The 20,435-nt window shown below is 41.2% G+C and overlaps 1 protein-coding gene across 12 annotated transcripts in view; it reads left to right on the top strand.

Moving 5' to 3' along the window:
* OVCH2 (ovochymase 2) overlaps positions 1-20,435 on the top strand; it is a 28,196-nt gene extending 7,761 nt beyond the window's left edge. The window contains exons 1-16 of one of the 12 annotated variants that reach the window (XM_045557435.1): positions 2,157-2,243; positions 2,329-2,437; positions 4,514-4,623; positions 6,290-6,381; positions 7,906-8,078; positions 8,433-8,528; positions 8,770-8,921; positions 9,594-9,783; positions 11,402-11,425; positions 13,133-13,223; positions 13,343-13,467; positions 14,204-14,344; positions 14,718-14,848; positions 17,933-18,026; positions 18,526-18,657; positions 19,850-20,084. In XM_045557435.1, the coding sequence (XP_045413391.1) occupies positions 2,229-2,243; positions 2,329-2,437; positions 4,514-4,623; positions 6,290-6,381; positions 7,906-8,078; positions 8,433-8,528; positions 8,770-8,921; positions 9,594-9,783; positions 11,402-11,425; positions 13,133-13,223; positions 13,343-13,467; positions 14,204-14,344; positions 14,718-14,848; positions 17,933-18,026; positions 18,526-18,657; positions 19,850-19,917 (1,743 nt within the window). In that variant the 5' untranslated portion in view covers positions 2,157-2,228 and the 3' untranslated portion in view covers positions 19,918-20,084. Of the gene's footprint in view, positions 1-2,156; positions 2,244-2,328; positions 2,438-4,513; positions 4,624-6,289; positions 6,382-7,905; positions 8,079-8,432; positions 8,529-8,769; positions 8,922-9,593; positions 9,784-11,401; positions 11,426-13,132; positions 13,224-13,311; positions 13,468-14,203; positions 14,345-14,717; positions 14,849-14,958; positions 17,635-17,932; positions 18,027-18,525; positions 18,658-19,849; positions 20,085-20,174 lie in introns of those variants that run through there. The other 11 variants (XM_045557430.1, XM_045557431.1, XM_045557436.1 and 8 more) reach the window with 11 other exon arrangements.

The following is a 20,435-nucleotide window of genomic DNA, read 5'->3' as shown; positions in this document are numbered from 1 at the left end:
CTCATTAATTCTCTCTTCAGCTGTGTATACTCTACTGTTTAACCTATTTTTTTAAGACTGTTATTTTTATCTGAAATGTCTCTTTTTTCCCCAAATCTATAGGTTTTTTTAAAAAAAATGTTTATTTTCTTAGTTTTTTATTCTTTTATTTTTTCAAAAATGTTAACAAATATTTTGTAATGTTTATTAGATGGTCCTACTATCTGAAGTTCTTGATCATCTAAGTCTACCCTCTGAAATATCTGCTGCCATACTCTTGATGAGAGCATGTCCTTCCAAATAGGTTTGTTCTTTATTTCTTCCAGCTGCCTTCTGTATCACTGACTCAGGATAGGTTTTAATGCGAATTTCTCAGCTTTGAGATTTACAGACAAGGAAGACAGTATAATTTGAACCCCAAACCCATATTCAGTGCAGACTTTGGTCCAAAATTTCCAAGAGAGATTTTTTCCCTTTAAAAGATTTAACAGTCTCATGGATGAAAAATTTATTTTACAATACCATGTCAAGTGATACTTCAGCATATTCCTTTCTGCAAGTAACTACAATGTATAGTTATTACAGTTTATCTCTAGAACTCTGGGAGGGTTGGATAGCTGGCCTTATGGAAACTTAGTGTCTCAGAACCTGGTATACTGTCCCTGAAGATGAAAGATTTTAACAGCAAGGGGACCACAGTTTACTCCCTCAGGATATGAGAATACCAAATTCTTAATGACCAGCTTTATGTGGTGAATGAGTGTGTTGATGTGTGTTGATGACTGTGTTGAGATAGATTTTGATACAAAAGCTTGAAGCAAATATCTTCTCCTGAAATAAAGGAGCAAGCAAGATCTTGTCATATTTTTGTGTGACAACCAATAAAAATGCCCCACTCCCACATGACAAGGGTAAATCCATCATCTTTTGAGTATAGAGTTGAATTTCATTATCCTGTAATATTAGAAATCAATAATTGGTCAAAAGCTCAAAAGGCTCTGTGATTTAAATAAACCTCTATACCTACTTTAGGCTTGTCCACCCTGGCACATCCCAGGCCCATGCCAGGTCTTCCTGCATTTTCTACATTAGCAGCCACACAAATTTTAGACAGGATGTAGGGAATTTGGGGTCAGAAGGGCCATATTCCTGATCAAGTTGCTCTCAAAAGTGACTGACAAAATACAATAGAATCTTCAAGAGCACTTGTTGTGAAAGAAATATTGAGATTTTGATTATGGCGTAGACCTCTTGGGGCTGATATAATTCCCATACCAAAAGCCAAAAATTTTTGGCTTCAGAATTAAGGTATGTGCAGATAAAGCCTCAGTTGGAAGTTTGAGCTTCTTTCCTTCCATAAGGCTTCAGTCTTGACTGTTTCCTAAATATGTGGTGCTCACAAATTTTAGGTTTTAAAATGTTTTTGTTTTGCCTTTATATTATCTGTATGTGTTGTATTTGTATAGCTTTATTTTATACAAGGGAAAAAGTTGCCAAAAGGAAGTTAGGGGCTTCTAGTTTGACATTTGCTGGTTTTGACAGGTAACTTATAAAAATTGACAGAAAAAATCATTTTCCTACATGGTCCTAGATGGCACTGACCAGTCTATAAGTGTTTCTCACATACTACTGTGTGCCAAAAACTCAGCCAGAAAAGAGGAAGATTTGCAGGTAATCATAGCCACTTTCCTGTGCCTAGACATCCACCAGGTATAGAAGTAAAGGACATTTAGGGTTTGCCTTCTACAAATATAAAAAAAAAAAAATGGTGGGAAAATGCAGATTCACAAGTGCCCCAATGAACAGCATCCTAAATACTGTCTAGTAGTGTGACCTGAGTGTGCTACTTGAATATTTTTTCTATCCTCTCTTTCTCTAACACATGGCTTTAATAATCATGTAGTTACATTTGCAAAATAAGAAAAGGAAAAATATTTTAGAATATTCAGATGAATTATTTGCAAACATGTAGGGAAGTCTACCATTGCAAACAAGGACAACTTTGATAGCCAATCCTCTTATAGCAGTGGTAACCTGTACAAAGGAGCAGGTAACGTTTTCAAATGAAAACCTTACATGCCAACCACTGTGCTAGCCAGATACACTTGGGGGAAGCAACTAATTGATGTAGGTGTAATGGGATATGGAAATACTGCTCAGTCGAGACTGCCTCTGCGGTTACTTCTCCACATCTTGCAAAAAATCTTTGTAAGAAACCACATTCGGAGACATTACATGGACATGGTTGAATGCTTCGAGTCTTGGTTAATGAATAAACTTTTTTAGAATTGGTTTACTGCTAGTCTCCCAAGGCTTCCTATTTTTATCTTTGTCTCTCTAAAATTTCAGGGAAAAACTCTGAGTCTCAAAATGCCTATAAGGAAGAACAAGCTGATTTTACTACTAGGAGTGATCTGTTTGGAACAAGGTAAATCAGTGACTGTTTCTGTTTCCCCAGGTAAGTTCCAAATGAAATCTATAACTACCTTTCATGAAAGAATAACTTTTGCTGGCAATGAGCATTGCAACTCCACTCTATATTCCTTTGGGAAAATAGGAGAAGCAAATACATTTTGGAGTTCTAATTGCTTTTCAAGTAATTATTATGGACTTCTCACCTGCAATCAGCATATGACATAGAAATATTATGATTAGAAACATCCAGGTCACTTAGTGAAACTAAGTGAAATAAAAACTGGGATTGTTCACTTATTTGAACACATTATATAATCTCATCTTCTTTCACAAAGCAAATTCTGGAAATCAGCATGGATTTGTCAGTATTTGTTATCTTTTGGAAAATTATCTTGCTGGGAAATATGAAGCATGTTCACCATAGTATTTTGTAAATGGTCTGTTTTTCCTTAATTAACTTAAGCTGAAAACAATTCTTAGCAGAATTCTACATGGTCAGATTTTTGCCAGCCCTGACAATCAAAAAGTTTTCTGTCTTTGCTTCAGTGGGTTCAGAAAATGGTAAATTTCATGTCTGAAGTTTTTGTGACTCATTCACCCAAAACAGTTAGAAAATAAGCTTTTGATCTAATGTCATGCCTGCACTGGGTTCAGGATAAAAAAGATAGTGTTATATCCATGTTCTGACATTATTTAGCTGTGCATCTCTTTGATTCTTAGTTTTCTCATCTGTAATATGAGGATAATAATGCTTGATTTACAGACATACAGTGGGGATTAAACAAGAAGTTGCATGAAAGAGCTTTGTATATTTTAACACATTCATCTAAATAGCTATGCTCTTAAGGATGCATTTTCAAGAAAAATCATTTGTTCATCCATCCAACTTTTCTAAATGCTTACTTATGCCAAGAATTGTGCTAAAATCTTAGAAATACAGAGATGCATAAGACAAGTTTTTTTTTTCCTCAAGTAGTTCATAGTCCAATCATGGAGGCAAATAGTTCACTATCACAATACTACATAGCAAGAACTGTTAAAGGGGAGAAGAAAGAGTGCTGCATAAAACAAGGGAGAGACACCTAACCCAGTTTGAGGAAATCAAGAAAGACTGCCAAGCTGAGGAATAAGGATTGGAGGACTTAAGTAGGCAATGAAGGTGGTAATTATGAGGCAAGGCTTTCTAGACCCTCCTTAAAAATATGGAAAAGAATGACCTGCAGGAGGGCAGAAGATGTGCCATACTTGACTACCAGGTGGTAGCAAACATCTTTAACCTAGCCTATCTCTCAGGTGGAGAGACAAAAAACCCACTGGGGACAATTAAGTACATGCAACTTCTTCAGGGATAATGTCTTTTACACAAAGAGGAAGGAGTTCTTTCTTCTATGCCCTGGCAACCCTCTATCCTAACACTGGTATGTGAAGCAGAACACTGTCTTCTCTCCACTTCATTCTCCTGAACAACCTGTCACTTTCCATCCCCATAGAGAATTAAATCCAATAAAGAATTATTGATATCCAGCTGTGCTCCAGACACCATAGACCATGGTCAGACTCAGTCTCATGGGAGGAGCAGAGAAAACATACACACAATTGCAATCAAAGGCAGACTATGGCACCATCAACAAATTAATTGTGCAACTTCTATGCATCAGTAACTGTGCTAGAGATAGTGGATATAGATACTTCTAAGGTTAAGTTCCTATCTTTGAGGAGCCCACAGTCTCGTTGGGTTGAAAGATGTAGAAGTAGCCATAATGGCATGTGATAGATGTCATGGGAGAGTACAGAGGGCTGTGAGGAGCCTTTCAGGGGCCAGAGAGCTCAGAATCAAAAGGTGGCTGCATTCCTGATAACCCAGTGGAGATCTACCCGTGAGGTCCTTCATACTCATATCAGAAAAGTAGATCTGTTTATGATATACATGTTCTATATGACAAAAATTGAACAATCCCTTGTGCTACAAATCATAGCAAATCCCTACAATTAACTTAAAGCCATTTTGTCATATTTCTACATACTCCGTGTCTTAACAGTTTTTTCTTGCTCAGGAGAGTTTTCTATATCCCTCAGTCCTAGAGCCTATCTAATTGCCCAATGTTTATCTTTTTCTCAGCTCCCAATTGTGGGCAAAGTCTTGTTAAGGTACAGCCTTGGAATAACTTTAACATTTTCAGTCGCATTCTTGGAGGAAGCCAAGTGGAAAAGGGTTCCTATCCCTGGCAGGTGAGTCTCAAGGAACATTCTCTGGTGGGTGGGCTATGAGAAGTCTCAGGATTTGATCTCCCAGAATCACATGCTATTCATCAGTGCTCCATTCTGCTTACCTCCTCACAAGAGATCTCATGAATGTGTGCAAAGACCCAAATCCCCCAACTGATGTTCATCAGTTGAATTCCAGAAAATCTATGTTTAGAATAGTTGCATGCACTATTGACTTGTTCCATGTATTATAAATGCCATCCCAAACTATCAGCCTCTAAGACAAAAGTCCCACTTCAAGAGGCTAAAAGTCTTTTGAATTTACAATTGAGAAAATATTTTTTCATTCAATAAGTATATTTTAAAAATATCTTGTTATACTTAAAGAAGACCAGAGAGTTCATATCCACTTTGTGTTTAGGTATAAAGCTTGCACCCATACCATAGAACCTATGGAATAGTCTAGTGTACTATCTCCTTATCAGTTAATGTCCTAAGAATTCTGCCCCAATTTAATCTTCTGATCCTCCCATGCCATGGAAATGACTTTGTACCTCTGTCCCTAGCCCATGATGTTTACATTTATTATCTTTGAAAGTCTCCCAATTTTCTTAACCCTGGGATTCATTTTGTATTCTTGCCTCTTAACTTTTCAAGGAGAGCAATCTTCTTTATTTTTACTTCTCTTGAGTTAGTCATATTAACTTTTAGATCAATGGCTGTTTGGTAATTGCTGGTTGATTTAGTTTGTGTTTAGTAGGTTGACTGAATAGCTGACTCATTGTCATTTGATTAACTTATTAATTACTTGGTTGAATAGTTAATTGATCAGTTGGTTACTTGATCAATTTGTTGTCTGGCCATTTCAGAAATTCATATTCAAATCATAGTAAGAGTGATTCATTGACTTTTACTTATGTGCTCTCTGTTCTATTCTTAACCTCTTCTCTGTATTACTTTTTTTTGCTGGCTCATTAAATAATTTTGGTCAAAAAGGGGATAATTCTAATAAACTGACTTTTTTCTAATTCCAAAAATGTGAGTATACTTATTAAAAATATTTACTCGTACACAGCAACTCATTTTAGAATCAAATAAAATATCATGAATAGGATAAACCAAAAATAGAAAGTATAATATGTTAAAGAGGCAGAATAAAGAATAGGCTTGAAGAAGTTATAGGTGTCAAATGGTTAATTAAGAGTATGAGAAAATGGTAGATCCAAACTGTTTCCCTAAGAGGCTTGGAGGAATTGGAGCGTGTGTTGAAAGGCTTTCTAGCCCTTACCTTGCCTTCCTTCCAAACCCCTTCAGCTGGACTGTGCTGTATCTTATACTCCTTTATCTTTATCCACAGCCATTGTTCATATTGTTAGAGTAATAGGGCTGCATCAACAATGTTATAAAATAAATAAATAAATACGAACACTTCTAATTGCCAACTCTACCAGAACCTTCATAGGCAATCATCTCAAATTAACGTCTCATCCAGACCAGGGCTCGGCATGTTCTAGTTCCAGCACTACTCTTCTTTCTGAGCTGTATGTATGAGTTTCACTCTTTACAGTGCATGGTTGTTAATATTTATGAGTAAGATATCTGAGTCTGTTTTTCAGAATATGCTTTATCACCATGTTTTGGGGGAACCCAGGGCATTAACTCACTTTCATTTATGGTCTTTACAATTTAGGTGTCTCTGAAACAAAGACAGAAGCATATCTGTGGAGGAACCATCATCTCTCCACAGTGGGTGATCACAGCTGCTCACTGCGTTTCATACAGGTAGGGAAGGCCTAGCCCATGGATGAAGATCAGACCACCCATTCCTCTCCTTTGGAGTTAGCAGCAATAGCTCTATTAAAACATGGACCTGTGTGATGAGTGAGTGTTGCTTTAGTGGAGGACCATCTTAATATCATGACACAAATGGAGCTTGGTGAAATTGCTAGATGGTATTCAACTTATTAGAAAACATACATTCCTTGCAGAAGTAAAATACTTCATTCACTTAAAACTATTGGAAGTTAATAAAGAATAACATCCAAGTGTAAAAATAAAGCATTACAAAGAAGGATTTTTGAAAGTTTTCTCCTAGTTTTCTTAAATTTCAGTGAAAAAATTAATCTGTTTTATTATGCATCTTAAGAAATGAATAAAAGAAAATAAAAGGAAGCCAGTAAAATATAAAATAGCCTCCCACATCTTCTTTCTTATTGATCCTGACACTCTGAGCCTCAACTCAACAACTTCTATTCTTTATCCACTTTCTGGAATGATCCAAATATCCTATTATTGTCAGTACTCTTGGTATATACTACTAGTCGGTCCCCATATTTTCCCTCTTCCATTTCAAGTCTGCAAACATTCCCTGGCTGCTTACTTGGTGCCAGACACTAGTGAGTACAAAAGGTACTGAAATAACTAAGACATAATTCCTGCCCCTAAAGAGTTGATAGTCTAACAGAAGAGTCAACTGATCATTTCACTGCAATGTGGCAGGTGGTAGGCTAGGAAGATGCTATGTATCAAGTTAGGTACCTAACGTAGCCAAGAGTGAGGGAAGTACACCCAGAGAAAATGATGCCCTATCCAATTTTGTATAAAAGCACCACTTCTGGGATTGAAGGGTCCCAAAGAATGGTAAACTCAAAGCTCTTAATCCAGCTCAATGCATCTACTGAGTTCCTTTCAGATAACATTGACCCCAGGAAGATGGGGTCTCTTCCAAGTGAGGTAAGATACCTAAATTACAAACATAAAGAAGGTAAGGAGAAGATCTCAACTTTTCATTGCTGTAATCAGTCCCACAGCCCTGAATGTACATGCTGTCTGGGACATCAGAGTTATAGTGCTGTCTGACCTTCATAGTATACACTAAGCATAAGATCGCTGACATTGAAGCAGCATACTTACTAAGAATCACAAATCATTCCCAAAGGATCTCACTGGTATTTAGGCCAGGTCAGCCTCCTAGAGTAGCTGAATAAAGTCCCCTATAGCTTTAGAGCCCTGAATTACAATGTATTATATTAATATGTACATGTCTAGATATTTACAAATAATATTGCAAAATATTAAACTTATATCATTGGCTCCAGATGAGGCCTCTCTCTACTAGTCCTCCACTGGAACTGGAAATCTGCATTTTTTTCTAATAATGTTGGAATCATTCTCACTTTCTCTGCTCATTGCACTCACACCCCACAATATCCATCCATATCATTTTGAAGAGGCCAGTTTGTCAACCTTGCAACTGTACTCAAAGGCAAAATGACATTCATTCATATTACTGTGTCCTTTTCATAGAAACACTGTGTCAACTGTGAATGTCACTGCTGGAGAACATGACTTGAGCCAGACAGAGCCAGAAGAGCAAACCCTCACCATTCAATCTGTCATCGTACACCCACTTTTCTCCAGCAAGAAACCAATGGACTATGATATCGCCCTTCTGAAGATGGCTGGAGCCTTCCAATTTGGTAAACATTTGAGGCTCACCCTGAATTGTCCATCCCATACTCTCCATAACCCCTGTCCCACAGCACATGCCCTGCAGTATATGCTATGTAGCATATGCCGATGCACTTTGAGACAGGGATTTGGGCTGGAAATTCTCCTACTTGAAACTTTTTGCTTGTGGTTCTGGATATAGGATTATGTGCAGTCAGGGAAGGGTCATTCTTTGCCTGACAAGTGACCCCTGGAGGTGTCAGTCAGAGATATCACAACTCTTACAAGGTTTTTGGGGGACCAGCTGGATGCCAAGTGGTGGGTGGCTTATGGTGTCCTCTTCTTCACGAATAAGACAAGCCCTGCCTTGACCTTTTCTTCAGGCCAGTTTGTGGGGCCCATGTGTCTTCCAGAGCCAGGGGAGCAATTTGAGGCTGGATTTATTTGTACAACAGCAGGCTGGGGCCGCTTGGGTGAAGGTAAGAACGTCTGTGCCACTCCTCCTAAACAGAGGTCAGAACTTTCTGGTGGTTAATCAGAAAATAGAATTCTTAATCTACTTTCTAAAAACAATTGTGCAAACATTTTTAAAGACAGAGAATGTCATACCGTACTTAGAAATTCAGGTCTTTCCAAAAGATTCAAACCTGAATGGGGCATCTTCAAATCAGAAAGGATGGAAGCGTGCCTTGCTGGGACCTCTGTCCCTGTGTTTTCCAGATGGTGTCCTCCCGCAGGTTTTGCAAGAAGTGAACCTGCCGATTTTGACTCATAAGGAGTGTATGGCAGCTCTGTCATCCCTAAAGAAGTTCCTTAGCGGAAAGACCTTTCTCTGCACAGGCTTCCCTGAAGGAGGGAGGGACGCATGTCAGGTAGGTGCGAACTGCTGGGCTGACAGGCTCTGGGCAGGGCTTTCCTCAGCTTTGCTATCAGGTGAGGGGCTGGAAGAAGGCTGATTCCAGGTAGTAAGACTGGAATCTGGAAACAAGGGTCAGGAGTAACAACGGAGGTTAAATCAAAATAAAGGGACAGTATAAACAGTCTGATTTTAGCAGGGAGTATGAATTCAGAAGAGTTTTTTTGCTTTTTCTGAAAGATCAAATAACAGAGATAATGCCAAGAATGAGCTCAGGGTTCTCCCATTCCTGAAGGATGGCTGGCTCTTTCCTGTTTAGAGATTTCCAGTTTTTGGATGTTGGGAAATGTAGTTTCCTCCATTCTTCCTGCTAACCAAGAACTGAGGTCAGTCCTATTGCTGGGCAAGACTTCTCTGAGTCTGCACCATGAGGCAGGAGAAGGAAGAAAGTCTGCGGCTTTGAGGAAAGCCCAGGATGGGAAAGAAGGAGGTGGATTTGATGGGCTCCAGTGATATTTGAGGATCATAGGGGAATTGTGCTTGGCTATTCTTCCGGGCCCCTGAGTTTAAATTATAATAAGTGAGGAAATGTTATTGATCCTCATCCAGCATGCTTATGGGGAAAAAAGTGATCACTTTTGGGTATAGCATTGCCAGTGATGGTAACAGAGGACTTTTTCTCCTGCAGGGAGATTCAGGAGGTTCGCTCATGTGCCAGAATAAGAAGGGGGCCTGGACTCTGGCTGGCGTGACTTCCTGGGGTTTGGGCTGTGGTCGAAGCTGGAGAAACAATATGCATCAAAGTGATCCAGGATCCCCTGGGATCTTCACAGATCTCAGTAAAGTGCTTCCCTGGATCCGTGAACACATCCAGACTGGTAATGAAGCCATCAGGCAAGGTTAAGAAGCTGCCATTCTGCTAGGGCCAGAGAGAGCATCAACAGAGTCTAGGCAAGGCAGGACCCATGAACAGATGAGCTGTACTTCTACTCTCAGTGTAGCTCATAAGGATTGTGAAATTTGCCAAGTCTGAACCAGGAGTGAAATATGGTATATGGTACAGCATGCAAATAATAAAAAATGAACTCAGCCATCCTAGATTTTGTCCAATTTGCCTTTAATTGAAACTATCTCAGCTGATGATATGTTTTTACCACTTACTTTTCAACTGTTCTAGCAAGATACAGCAAGCTATGGCATAGGTCAGTAGTTATCAACCGGGGGCAATTTTGTCCCTAGGAGGCAATATTAGGAGACATTTTTAACTGTCACAACTGTGGGGGGAGGACTGGCTTCCAGTACAATGGAGCCAAGGACAATACACAGAACAGTCCCCTGCAACAAAGAATGACCCCTCCCAAAATGTTAATAATGCCAAGGCTGAGAAGCCCTGGCGTAAGTATAGAAAGGCACCCGGGTATAGAAAGTCTGAAAAGGCCAGGGTCCATATACAGTTGGTTCTCCATATCTGTAGGTTCTATATCGGTAGTTCAACCAACCATGGATTGTAAATATTCAGGGGGAAAAATTAAAAAACAACAACAACAATAAAACAATGCAAATTTTAAAAATACAGTATAACAACTATTTACGTAGCATTTACATTGTATTAGGTATCATAAGTAATCTAGAGATGATTTAAAGAACTGTATGGGGAGGATGTGCAGAGGTTATATGCCAACACTACGTGATTTTATATAGGGATTTGAGCATCCTCAGATTCTGGGGTCCACAGGGGTCCTAGAACCAATCCCCCACAGATGCCGAGGGCTGACTGTATACCCTTCTGCTAGACTGACCAGTGAGTTAATTGCAATTTCATTTCTGCTTGCAAACCCAACTTAACTGAGGGTTCCCACCCTCAAAAGGGCTTTTAATCATTTCCCAAAGGGGTTAATTTAAATTAGTTTAGTAAGAACCTGAGTTTGTTTTCTAAGTATATGGAACAGTGGTAGGTATCTGAGCCCTCGGTTCAAGTTGTGGCCATCCCAGCAACTCTTTGGTAGTTGTGAGAAAGTTATTTACATCTCTAGCCTCTGTTCTCATGTAAGATGACCTCTTCTTGCTCTGTGTGACCTGCAAGTGAATCACTATTTCTTAGTTAGCCCCCTCAATAAAGAGAGTGAAATCATCTCCTTAAAACACCGGGCCCGTTTCCTGCTTTGCCGGTTTATCTCTTCTGTTCTTTCCATAGATTAGACTTTCATTAGTTGCATATTGACTTTAAAAATCTCTGTGCTTTTGAGACAAGGAAATGCTAATTTCTTCAAGCAGCAAGAATATATATATATATATATATATATTTTTTTTTTTTTTTTTGCTAAGGCAATGGCCAGAGAATGAAAAGGAGGGAATAGAAATAAGAACAATTAGGACTTGGCAGCCAGTTAGATGAAGGGTGTTGAGGGAGAGGGAGGAATCAAAGACAGTACCAAAGTAATCCTGTGGTTCAGGATACCATGAGCTTTGAATCGCATCTTTCTTTTTCTTTCCCAGGCCATCGGAGAAAGAGCTCTAGAGGTGGGTATTCCTTGCAGCCTGCTCCACAGGAGCGTGAATTAACATCTAGCATTTCTGAATATCAGTTCCCTTTGTAATCAAAAGTCTTCCTCTTCAAGAGTTCTCCATGCTCACTAGCTGTAAAACTATGACCTGGAGCACCATAGCCATCCCCCCACCCCCTGCCAGTCTGGGCAATCCCATGCCCGGTATGAGCCCCGGATTCCCGCCCGTTTCACTGCTTGTCAGTCCAGAGCTCCATCTCAATTCAGTCAGCAGTTGGCAAACCCTAGCTTTGAAGCAGAGACTCCAGGAAAGAGGGTGAGGCAGTGCAGATGTGGTCAATAAGCTACACACCTTCCCTGGAAAGTGTTTCTACTTATATGAGGGTCTTATCTCCTGCGTTACATTGCAACTGTGCGACAAATTCACTCTGTCACTTTGGGCAAGCTCTTTCCTATCTCTGGCCCTCAGCCCCTTCATCCATAAAGAAAAGAGTTTGGGCCAGATGGTCTCTAAAATGTCTGTAGCTCAAACCTTTTGTGGTTCTTTGAGCCTGTGGAACTATCTACAACAAGCAACATGGAAAATAATACCCTGACAGCTCAGAGGAGTGGGAGGCCGCTTCCAGCTGAAAACAGACAAATGAACAGGGAAGGCTTTGGAGCATAGACATTTTTAAAGCTGAACCTTGAAGGATAAGTAGGGTGTTTGTCAGGTGGAAATGGAATATGGGTAAAGAAAACTATTCCAGCTCAAGGAATCAGCCTTATCAAAGGATGGATATTAAAGGGTGGGGATACGAAAATGTCAGGTGGAACAGAGACCAGTAAGTCAGCCAAAGCAACCTAAGATGTGTGATGGCATTTTACGAAATAGAATAATAGAAAGATAACTTGAAATCAAACTATGGAAACTTTAAATGTCAGTAAAAAAATCTGGACTTTATTGAGGAACAGCAAGTTGAATAATTAGATAAATAGACTTGAGATATACTTTAATGGTATAAGAACAGTGGGTAGCAGATAGGTTGTGGGGAGAATAATTCAAAGTGAACTCATGAGATTCTGCATTAGTTCAAGAGGCAACAAATGCAGGCTCGAACCAAGGCAATGGCCAGAGAATGAAAAAGAGGGAATAGAAACAAGAAAAATTAGGACTTGGTTGCCAGTTAGATGAAGAGTGGTAAGGGAGGGGAGGAATTAAAGATAGAACCAAAGTTTTGAGCATGAGAGCTAAGAAAAGGGCACATAAAAGTAATAAAATCAGAAGCAGATGCAGTTTTGCTGACCCAGAGGAATTCTATCTGTAGGATGTTGAGATAGCTAGGTGATCATTATAAAATCATGTCTGAAGTTCAGAAACCTAGAGATGATATTTGAAACTGAGGGTGTGAATGAGAATGTTCAGAGGGCTCGTGGAGAGAGAGAAGATGAGGAACGAAAGAAAGAACCTGGGAAATACACCTACTTATAGAATGAAATGTGGGATCAGAGAAGAAGAGTGAAGGAGAAAAAGAAAATCATAGAATCTCAAGGTTAAGCAGAATCTATAAAAAACAAAAAAGCATAAGGCATCATAGAAGCCAAGAGAGGAAAGATTTCATAAAGAATTGAAGAGCACATCAAGAAGAATCAGGAGGCTACTACGTCTGTGCAGCTTCTAGGAGGGGGCGCTATGTGGCTGGCCATCACTGCTCACCCCAGTTCTCCTGGCTTTGCCTCCCAGCCTGGTGCAGCGAGCAGGATGGCGTAGTCAGTGGGTCTGAGGGGCAGCTGCACTTCCCAGAAAGCCTCCAGCTGTATTACGAGAACAAGCAGTGAGTACCCCTCTGCTGCCCTCCCCGACTCCCACCTCCGGTCTGGCTGTGCCCACTAACTGGACTGTGACAGTCATTTTCTGTCTAGAAATAACACCCTCTCCATGACCCGCCTGCAGACTGTGTGTCTGGACCCTGTTGCTACCAGAGGGAATGCACGTATTGCTCCGTTTTTCTCGCTTGGATGTCGAGTCTTGTCACCACAATTACCTATCAATATATTCTTTAGAAGACAGCCTCATTGGTGAGTGGATGTTCACACTGTCAGGTGGAAACCAGTGCTAAGTGGGCTTAATGAGGCCAGGTTACGCTATGTCTGGCACTGAGCCATCTCTAAATGCCACACTTCCTATCTCCAGTTTTGAGACTTAGAATTGGGAGCGGGGAGGAATCAAATTGGAGCCTGTGTGCTGGCCGCAAGGGCACGATGCATTTCACCTGCTGCATCTGCTTCCCATCAAATCAGGCTTCCTGGAGCCATCACCAGACCTGGAGCCCCTCAAGAGTAAAGTCTAGACATATTGCAAGGCCTCTAAGGGGCCACTCCAGGCAGGATACAGCTTTCCTAACTGTGAAAATGACCTTTACCTGCCTCATCCAGCTACAAAGAAAAATACCAATAGATAAGCATTAGGAAGCAAAGATTACTTATATAAGAAACAGAAATGTCTGTGGTTCTCAGCCAGAAGTGATTGTGTGCCCCAGGAGACACTGGGCAACGTCTTAGAAGGATTTTTGGTTGTCACAACTAGAGGGAGTGTTACTGATAGAGGCCAGGGATGCTACTAAACATCCTACAAAAGACACAGGACAGCATGAACACGAAGAATGTTCTGGTTCAAAATGCCAATAGTGCCAAGGTTGTGAAACCCTGATTTAGACAATCCCGAGGTACCATGGCAAGTTCAATTCTCCTTCAGGCATTTAATGAGTACTATTTTCTAGATTCTGAACAAAGAATCTTCTTTCTCATGTTGCAGGAAGATTTTGTGGAGAAAGCCTCCCTTCATCCGTTCTTGTTGGCACCAGTTCTATAAGGCTGAAGTTCATCTCTGATGCCACAGATTATGCTACTGGGTTTAATCTCACCTATAAAGCTCTTAAACCAAACTACCTTCCTGGTAAAACCATTTACTTTTAACACTTGCTATCACAGCCTTTTGTAGCTGGTTAGGCCCCATAGGAATCAGGTGAGGGGCAGGGAGCTCTCTCCCAAGGCCCACCGGCTCTGTAGTAAAGGGTACGGGCTAGCTAAGGAGCAGGGTGCAGTCTCTTCTGAACCCTGAGTTAGCCCAGTTAGCACATCTCTGCACCCAGGTGAGTTGAGAGGGCCTGAAAAGTTCTGGGAAATCAGTGCACAAACCTCTTCCTTCTTGTTTGCTCTGTCTGAAAATTCACTTCATGCATCCTTTTGGGGAGACAGGAGGGGAAACAATGAGAATTCCCCTTTATTTGTGTAGTGTCATTTGTTTGGACTTTTTCCTTGTGTTTCAGATTCAGGTTGCAGTGTCATAACTGTCCTTTTTGAAGAAGGCTTCATACAGAGTCCTAACTATCCTGGAAACTACAGTGACATGGCCAGCTGTAACTGGATTTTTCAGGCCCCCAAACATCACCTAATTGAGGTATGGACTTTGGTTATCCTTATTTAGCTATGGTAAATGCACAAAACAGTTCACATAAGCACCGTGAGCTCAGAGGTTTTTATCTGATTTCTTCACTGCTGTATTTTCAGTACCTAGTACCCAGCATCTGACACATCAGGCTCTCAATAAATACTTGAAGAATGGACGGACCAGCCTAGTTTCTCCTGCAACTACCCACTTTTACCACTAGGTGGCACCATGTGCTCTTCACTTTTTGTTTTTAAAAGACAAGGCTGCTTCAGTCTTTGCATTGGTGACATTCCCAGTTCCTTCTAGAAACAAGCATTTGTTCCTTATTAATTAAACTGCTAACAAAACATGTTGTAAGTAATGGATAACAAAAGTCCGTGACAATCTGGCCAAAATCATTAAGTCTTCCAAGCAGAGGGGACAGAGCAAGCCCAGAGGAATCAGTACTTGCTGGTCTAAGGGAGTCCCAAGGTGTACGAGGAGGGGCGAGTGGAGGCTGAGGTCAAAGTATGGAGGCCTTTGAATACCCAGATACAGAGTTTTTTCCACGTTGAATTAGTGGTGTTTGTGGCTGTTTGTTCGTCCATTAAACACTAGGGGCCCATGTGCAGAGAGATATCAGCAGGTAGACGAAGGTAAGACCGCAGTCAGGGTGGGATTGGAACTAGGTGTTTATTTATATCTTTCTCTTAAAATAATAACTGATAGCAAGACAGTGTATGAAGGAGAGAAAGTAGAGTAGAAAATAAAGGAGGGAGGAGGGAGGGCAGATGGGACCTCAGAGTTATCATATATTGAAGAGGTGGAAGAGCTCTGAGATGTAGGAGAACCAAATTGGTGCAATCTCTGACAGTCCAGAGAATGGAGCCTTTAATTCAAAACACAAAACAAAGCAAACAGAGATGCAGCCAATAATTTGGATTTACACACAAAGTTAGAATATAAAGAGATGAGAATTGAGGGTTAATTGTCCAGTCCACTCCACCCCTCAATAAAAAGTCAGAATAATGGGATTGCAAATTGAACAATTGAGAGGAGTTGGGATTGATGATGTCTGAAATATCACATTAAGTCACATGTTAGGAGCAGAAACAAGATCATGCCAGTTTTATGAATGAATGGGAGAGGAAGACACAGAGGAGGGAAGTGTAGATCTTCTCTTTTTGAGAGTTTCTCAAATCCAGAGTTGAGGCAGCAATTTCAGCATAATTAAGGGAAGATTTGTTGTTAGTGATGAAGAGTAAGAATTTAGGTTATGAGCATATTTCTAGGAGGAAGATGAAGAGAAAATGTAGTTGAAAATCTGAAAATAAGCAAGAAGTGATTCAAAAACATCTATTCAGTAAACGTACCCTGAGAGCTGTGTATCAGTGAAAGATGCTCTTATACCCCGCCAGGGACAGCTTCACTTTTCAGGACTCATCCAAGGGGATAATCTGGAAATTGGGATTACAAATCATAACAAAGTGTATATCATTTGACTTGGAGAGAAAAGGGCCCATTCCCAGAAAATATCCAGTAAGTATTTAATAAATGTGAGTGAATCCTGTTTCTGACACATGTCCTCCTCTCCCCATTCCTGTATCAAAGTGTTTGGAGAAAGGATAGTTGGAACAAAAAAGAGAGAACAGTCAAAGGTGAGCTTGATATTTTACTCCTGGGTGACACATCCAATTCCAGTAATGTATGTGTTTTTTCTCCCTGGAATGCAAGCATTTCTCATCATTCCCAGGTTCTATTAAAGTGCCCTGAACAAGGGAGACACCTAGAGATTGCTACCTGGGCTTGATGGTGAGGAGGATCCACAGGTCATAAAGATGTGTCTCCTTGGCCCCTTCCCGGGTGGCCTCTGGCCTCTCCCCTCCCGGGAGCCACTCCCTCCTCCCCTTCTCCCCGACCCCATTCCTGGTTTCTTTCTGGATTGTGGGAAGCAAGGAGGCCACACCCAGCTCCTGGCCATGGCAGGTCAGCCTGCAGACTGCCACTGAGCATCTCTGTGGAGGGACAGTCACCCTAAAGACCTGGGTAGTAAGGCTGCCCGTGGCTTCACCAGTAAGTGCACCTGGGGAATGGACTGGGTGGGGGCTGATGGTTTGAGCCAGTCGATCTTTAATCATTCAGCTAACACTTCTGCTGTCCATCAGGGTCTGCAGTGAGTTACCACTCACCCCCCATTTATCACCCTGCTGGACAACCCATGAGTTTCCTCGGTAGTCAGGAAAGTTCTGCTCCAATGCACTGGGCTTCTAGTATATTCTAATTAAGGATGAGGCTGACTGTTGGATACAGATATATTTATTTCACCCTATCTCCCTAGGATTTTTCAAATCAGAAATTAATATTGAGTTTTGTGAAGTAGTTTCTGGCATCTATTGAAATGATTAAATGATTTTTCTCCTTTGGCTTGTTAATATGTTAAATCCATACTAAATCAATTTCCTAATATTCCTGCACTCCTGAAATGAATCCCACTTGGACATGGTGCAGTCATCTTTCAGTGTACTGCTGGGTTCTGTTTACTAATATTTCACTTTGATTTCTGCATCAATGCTCCTAATTGAATTGATTTATAGCAGAGGTTCTGAAAGTAAGGCCTGGGAGTGGGAGCCAGATATATCCTGCCAGGTAGAAAGACACAGTTTCCAAGGGATATTACCAACTTCAGTCTTGATTCAGGAGAACTGGAGGTTCAAGATTAAATGTCAGAAACAAGGTACACAGCACTAAGATGTCCAGAGAAGCAGTTGTGTGTCCATGTACCTGGTGTGTCCAGGATAGCATAACTCAAAGCCTAGTAGCTTCCAACGGAAAAAAAATGTCCATGGGGTGGCTTTTCTTGTCTCTTAGAGCTGCTGGGGAGCTCAAGTATTTGCACATTTTCCTGCCCTTTTATTCAGCCCATGGTAGCTTAGATGTTCCAGAAAGTTTGACAGCCTGTGATGCAGCACTTTTACCCATTCCTGAATACCTACTAACTTTCTCATCTAAGGTCTTACTCCAGAGCAAGTGGAACAATCCAAATTTCTCTGCTCTATCAAAATCATGTAATTCATTCATATTGTTTACTCCGGATGTAACTTCGAGTCTTCTCAGCTTTCGTTTCAGAGTCTGGAAATAGAAGAAAGCGGGGACTGCACTTCTGACTACGTGACAGTGCACAGCGATGTAGAAAGGAGGACGGAAATAGGTTTGTGATCCCCTGAGCCTCAGCTTCCTCTGGTTTGCATGTGGTCCCAGGCTGGAGATGGGACTAATCTTCCTTCATTCCACCGCAGCTCCATCCCTCCCTGTGGTCTTAGCACCACTCCTTTCTCTGTATCAGGGGCAGGAAGAGAGAGAGGGAAAATCAAAGAACCATTGGAACAGAAAATGTGAAAGGCCCACAGTGAACTAGGAGTGAGAAGGGGCAAGTTCCAGTGAAATAGGCCCTGTGGCTAGACCCACTTCCCTCAGCAGCATTTCCAGGGGGACAGTTTGGGAGACAAAACAGAATTGAAATGTTGTTGGGGTTAATTACATATTTAAATGAAGCGGACTGCCTTTCTATTTTGAAAATGAACTGTAACATTCATCAGAAAAACTTATTTCTCAACAACTATCTAAAGGACAATTTTTTTCTTTTCTCCAATACCACGTCTATTTGCTGGGCCCTTGATGACGTCTTGCCTGGGGTGGGCTTCAACCAGCTCGGCTGTGTGGCTATATGGTCCCCAGCCCTGTGCTCAGCCCCTCCAGTGTCTTGCTCATCAGCTTCCAATCAGATGAAAACAGGACCTGCAGTGGCTTTCAGGCTACAGTCGCCTTCATTCCCAAAGCAGGTGAGAAGATAGTTCTGTGGTTCCCGATGCTAATCTTCACAACGTGGTAATAAGGGGAAGCCTTTAACGCCGAACACGGATGCAGTCAAGTCTCATTACTTACAGTAATTATGTCCTATGATGTCACCACAAACACTGAATAAGAGAATACAGACCCATTCATTGCTCCTAGGAAATACGCAGAGTTAGGTTCCTGCAAACCTCTCGTACATTTTCATCAACCAGTCAATACACAACCATGTTTTGTGTGTGTTTCTGTTTGAGGACACCTCATTTAACATACATTGGTGATTCATTAGCTTGAGATTCATGATGAACAGCACTACCACTCACGTCTGAATGCAGCTTATCCAACATGCATTTTCTACGTAAGGCACTTCACAGCCTCTTGCACTTGGGAACACTAGAGGGCGCTTCAGCACCATGCCTGAGGGCCATTTTGACTAGCGAGGTTACCAACAAAAATCACAAAAACGCAAAAACAGTGGCAGTAAATAGACCATGAAAAGGACACTTGCTTATAGCATGAGAGCTGAAACAAGAAAGCAAAACCTTGCCTTGTCTCACCTCAGCTGGGAACATGCATGTCCGGCAATTGAAATTTTTTGTCGCTCTGAGCATGTCTGTGAATGACCGTGAAAGCACCGTGAGTATCGAATTTGGGTACAAACAAATGTTAGCGAGTAGGTAATTCACATGTAAGGAATCCACAACGAATGAAAATTGACTGTGTGTCTGAATCCTGGCCTAGCCTTACTAGATGTGTGATTTTTAAGAGTCATCTGAGACTCATTTTCTTCAACTCTAGAATAGGAGAATAATGCATGCCTAATAAGAATGTGGTGAGGGTTAAATCAGATAAGAGCCGCTTGGCCACAAGTAAATGTGCAATATGGAACAGAAATATGAAATATCTTCACCAATCCCGGACCGTGGACACTTGAAACACCTAACCAGCTTCCTTCCATGTTGTCACCCCCATGATCCCTCCATCCAAACCCCAAGAAGCAGGTTATCTGCTTCCCAAGTTGTTCATTCTTGTTTAGGCATTAAGCAGCTGTTAAAATACCCAGAATAGAGCTGGCTGAGGTGCCCCGGAATTCTAAAATATCTCCATAAATTAATTTCTAATAAATCCCCAATCCTGGCCTTCTCTGTGCGAGCCGAGCAATTCTATTCTGTTTACACTCAGATGTAAACATCTCCACCGACTTAGAGGATGAATCAATGTTTCTGGAGACATGGAATGTGCCAACTTGAGAAATCAGTGCTTCTGGTAAGCTGTTTGGGGGAATGTGACCAAATGATACACACAGAGTATATCACCCTGGGTTCAACCAGAGAAGCAGGTGTTATGGGTTGAATTATGTCTTCCCCCAAAATATATTGGAGTCCTATCCTCCAGTACCTCAGAATGTGACCTTATTTGGAGATAAAGTATTTATAGAGATAATCAAGTTAAAATGAGGTCATTAGGCTGGGCACTGATCCAACATGACTGGTGTCCTTATAAAAAGGAGAAAGTTGGGTACAGGGAGACACACACACACACACACACAGGGAGAACGTCGAGTAAAGAGGAAGGTCGAGATTGGAGTGATGAATCCTCTGCAAGCCAAGGAATACCAACAACCACCAGCCCCGCCAGAAGCTAGGAGAGAAACATGGGACAGATTCCTCATCATAGCGCTCAGAAAGAAAAAACCCTGCCGACACCTTGATCTTGGGCTTCTAGTCTCCAGAGTTGTGTGACAATAAATTTCTGTTGTTCTAAGCCA

Source organism: Lemur catta, chromosome 7 (assembly GCF_020740605.2).
Source record: "Lemur catta isolate mLemCat1 chromosome 7, mLemCat1.pri, whole genome shotgun sequence".
NCBI classification, from domain to species: domain Eukaryota; kingdom Metazoa; phylum Chordata; class Mammalia; order Primates; family Lemuridae; genus Lemur; species Lemur catta.
The sequence above is the reverse complement of the archived record's forward strand: the minus strand, read 5'-3'. Positions and strand labels throughout refer to the sequence as shown.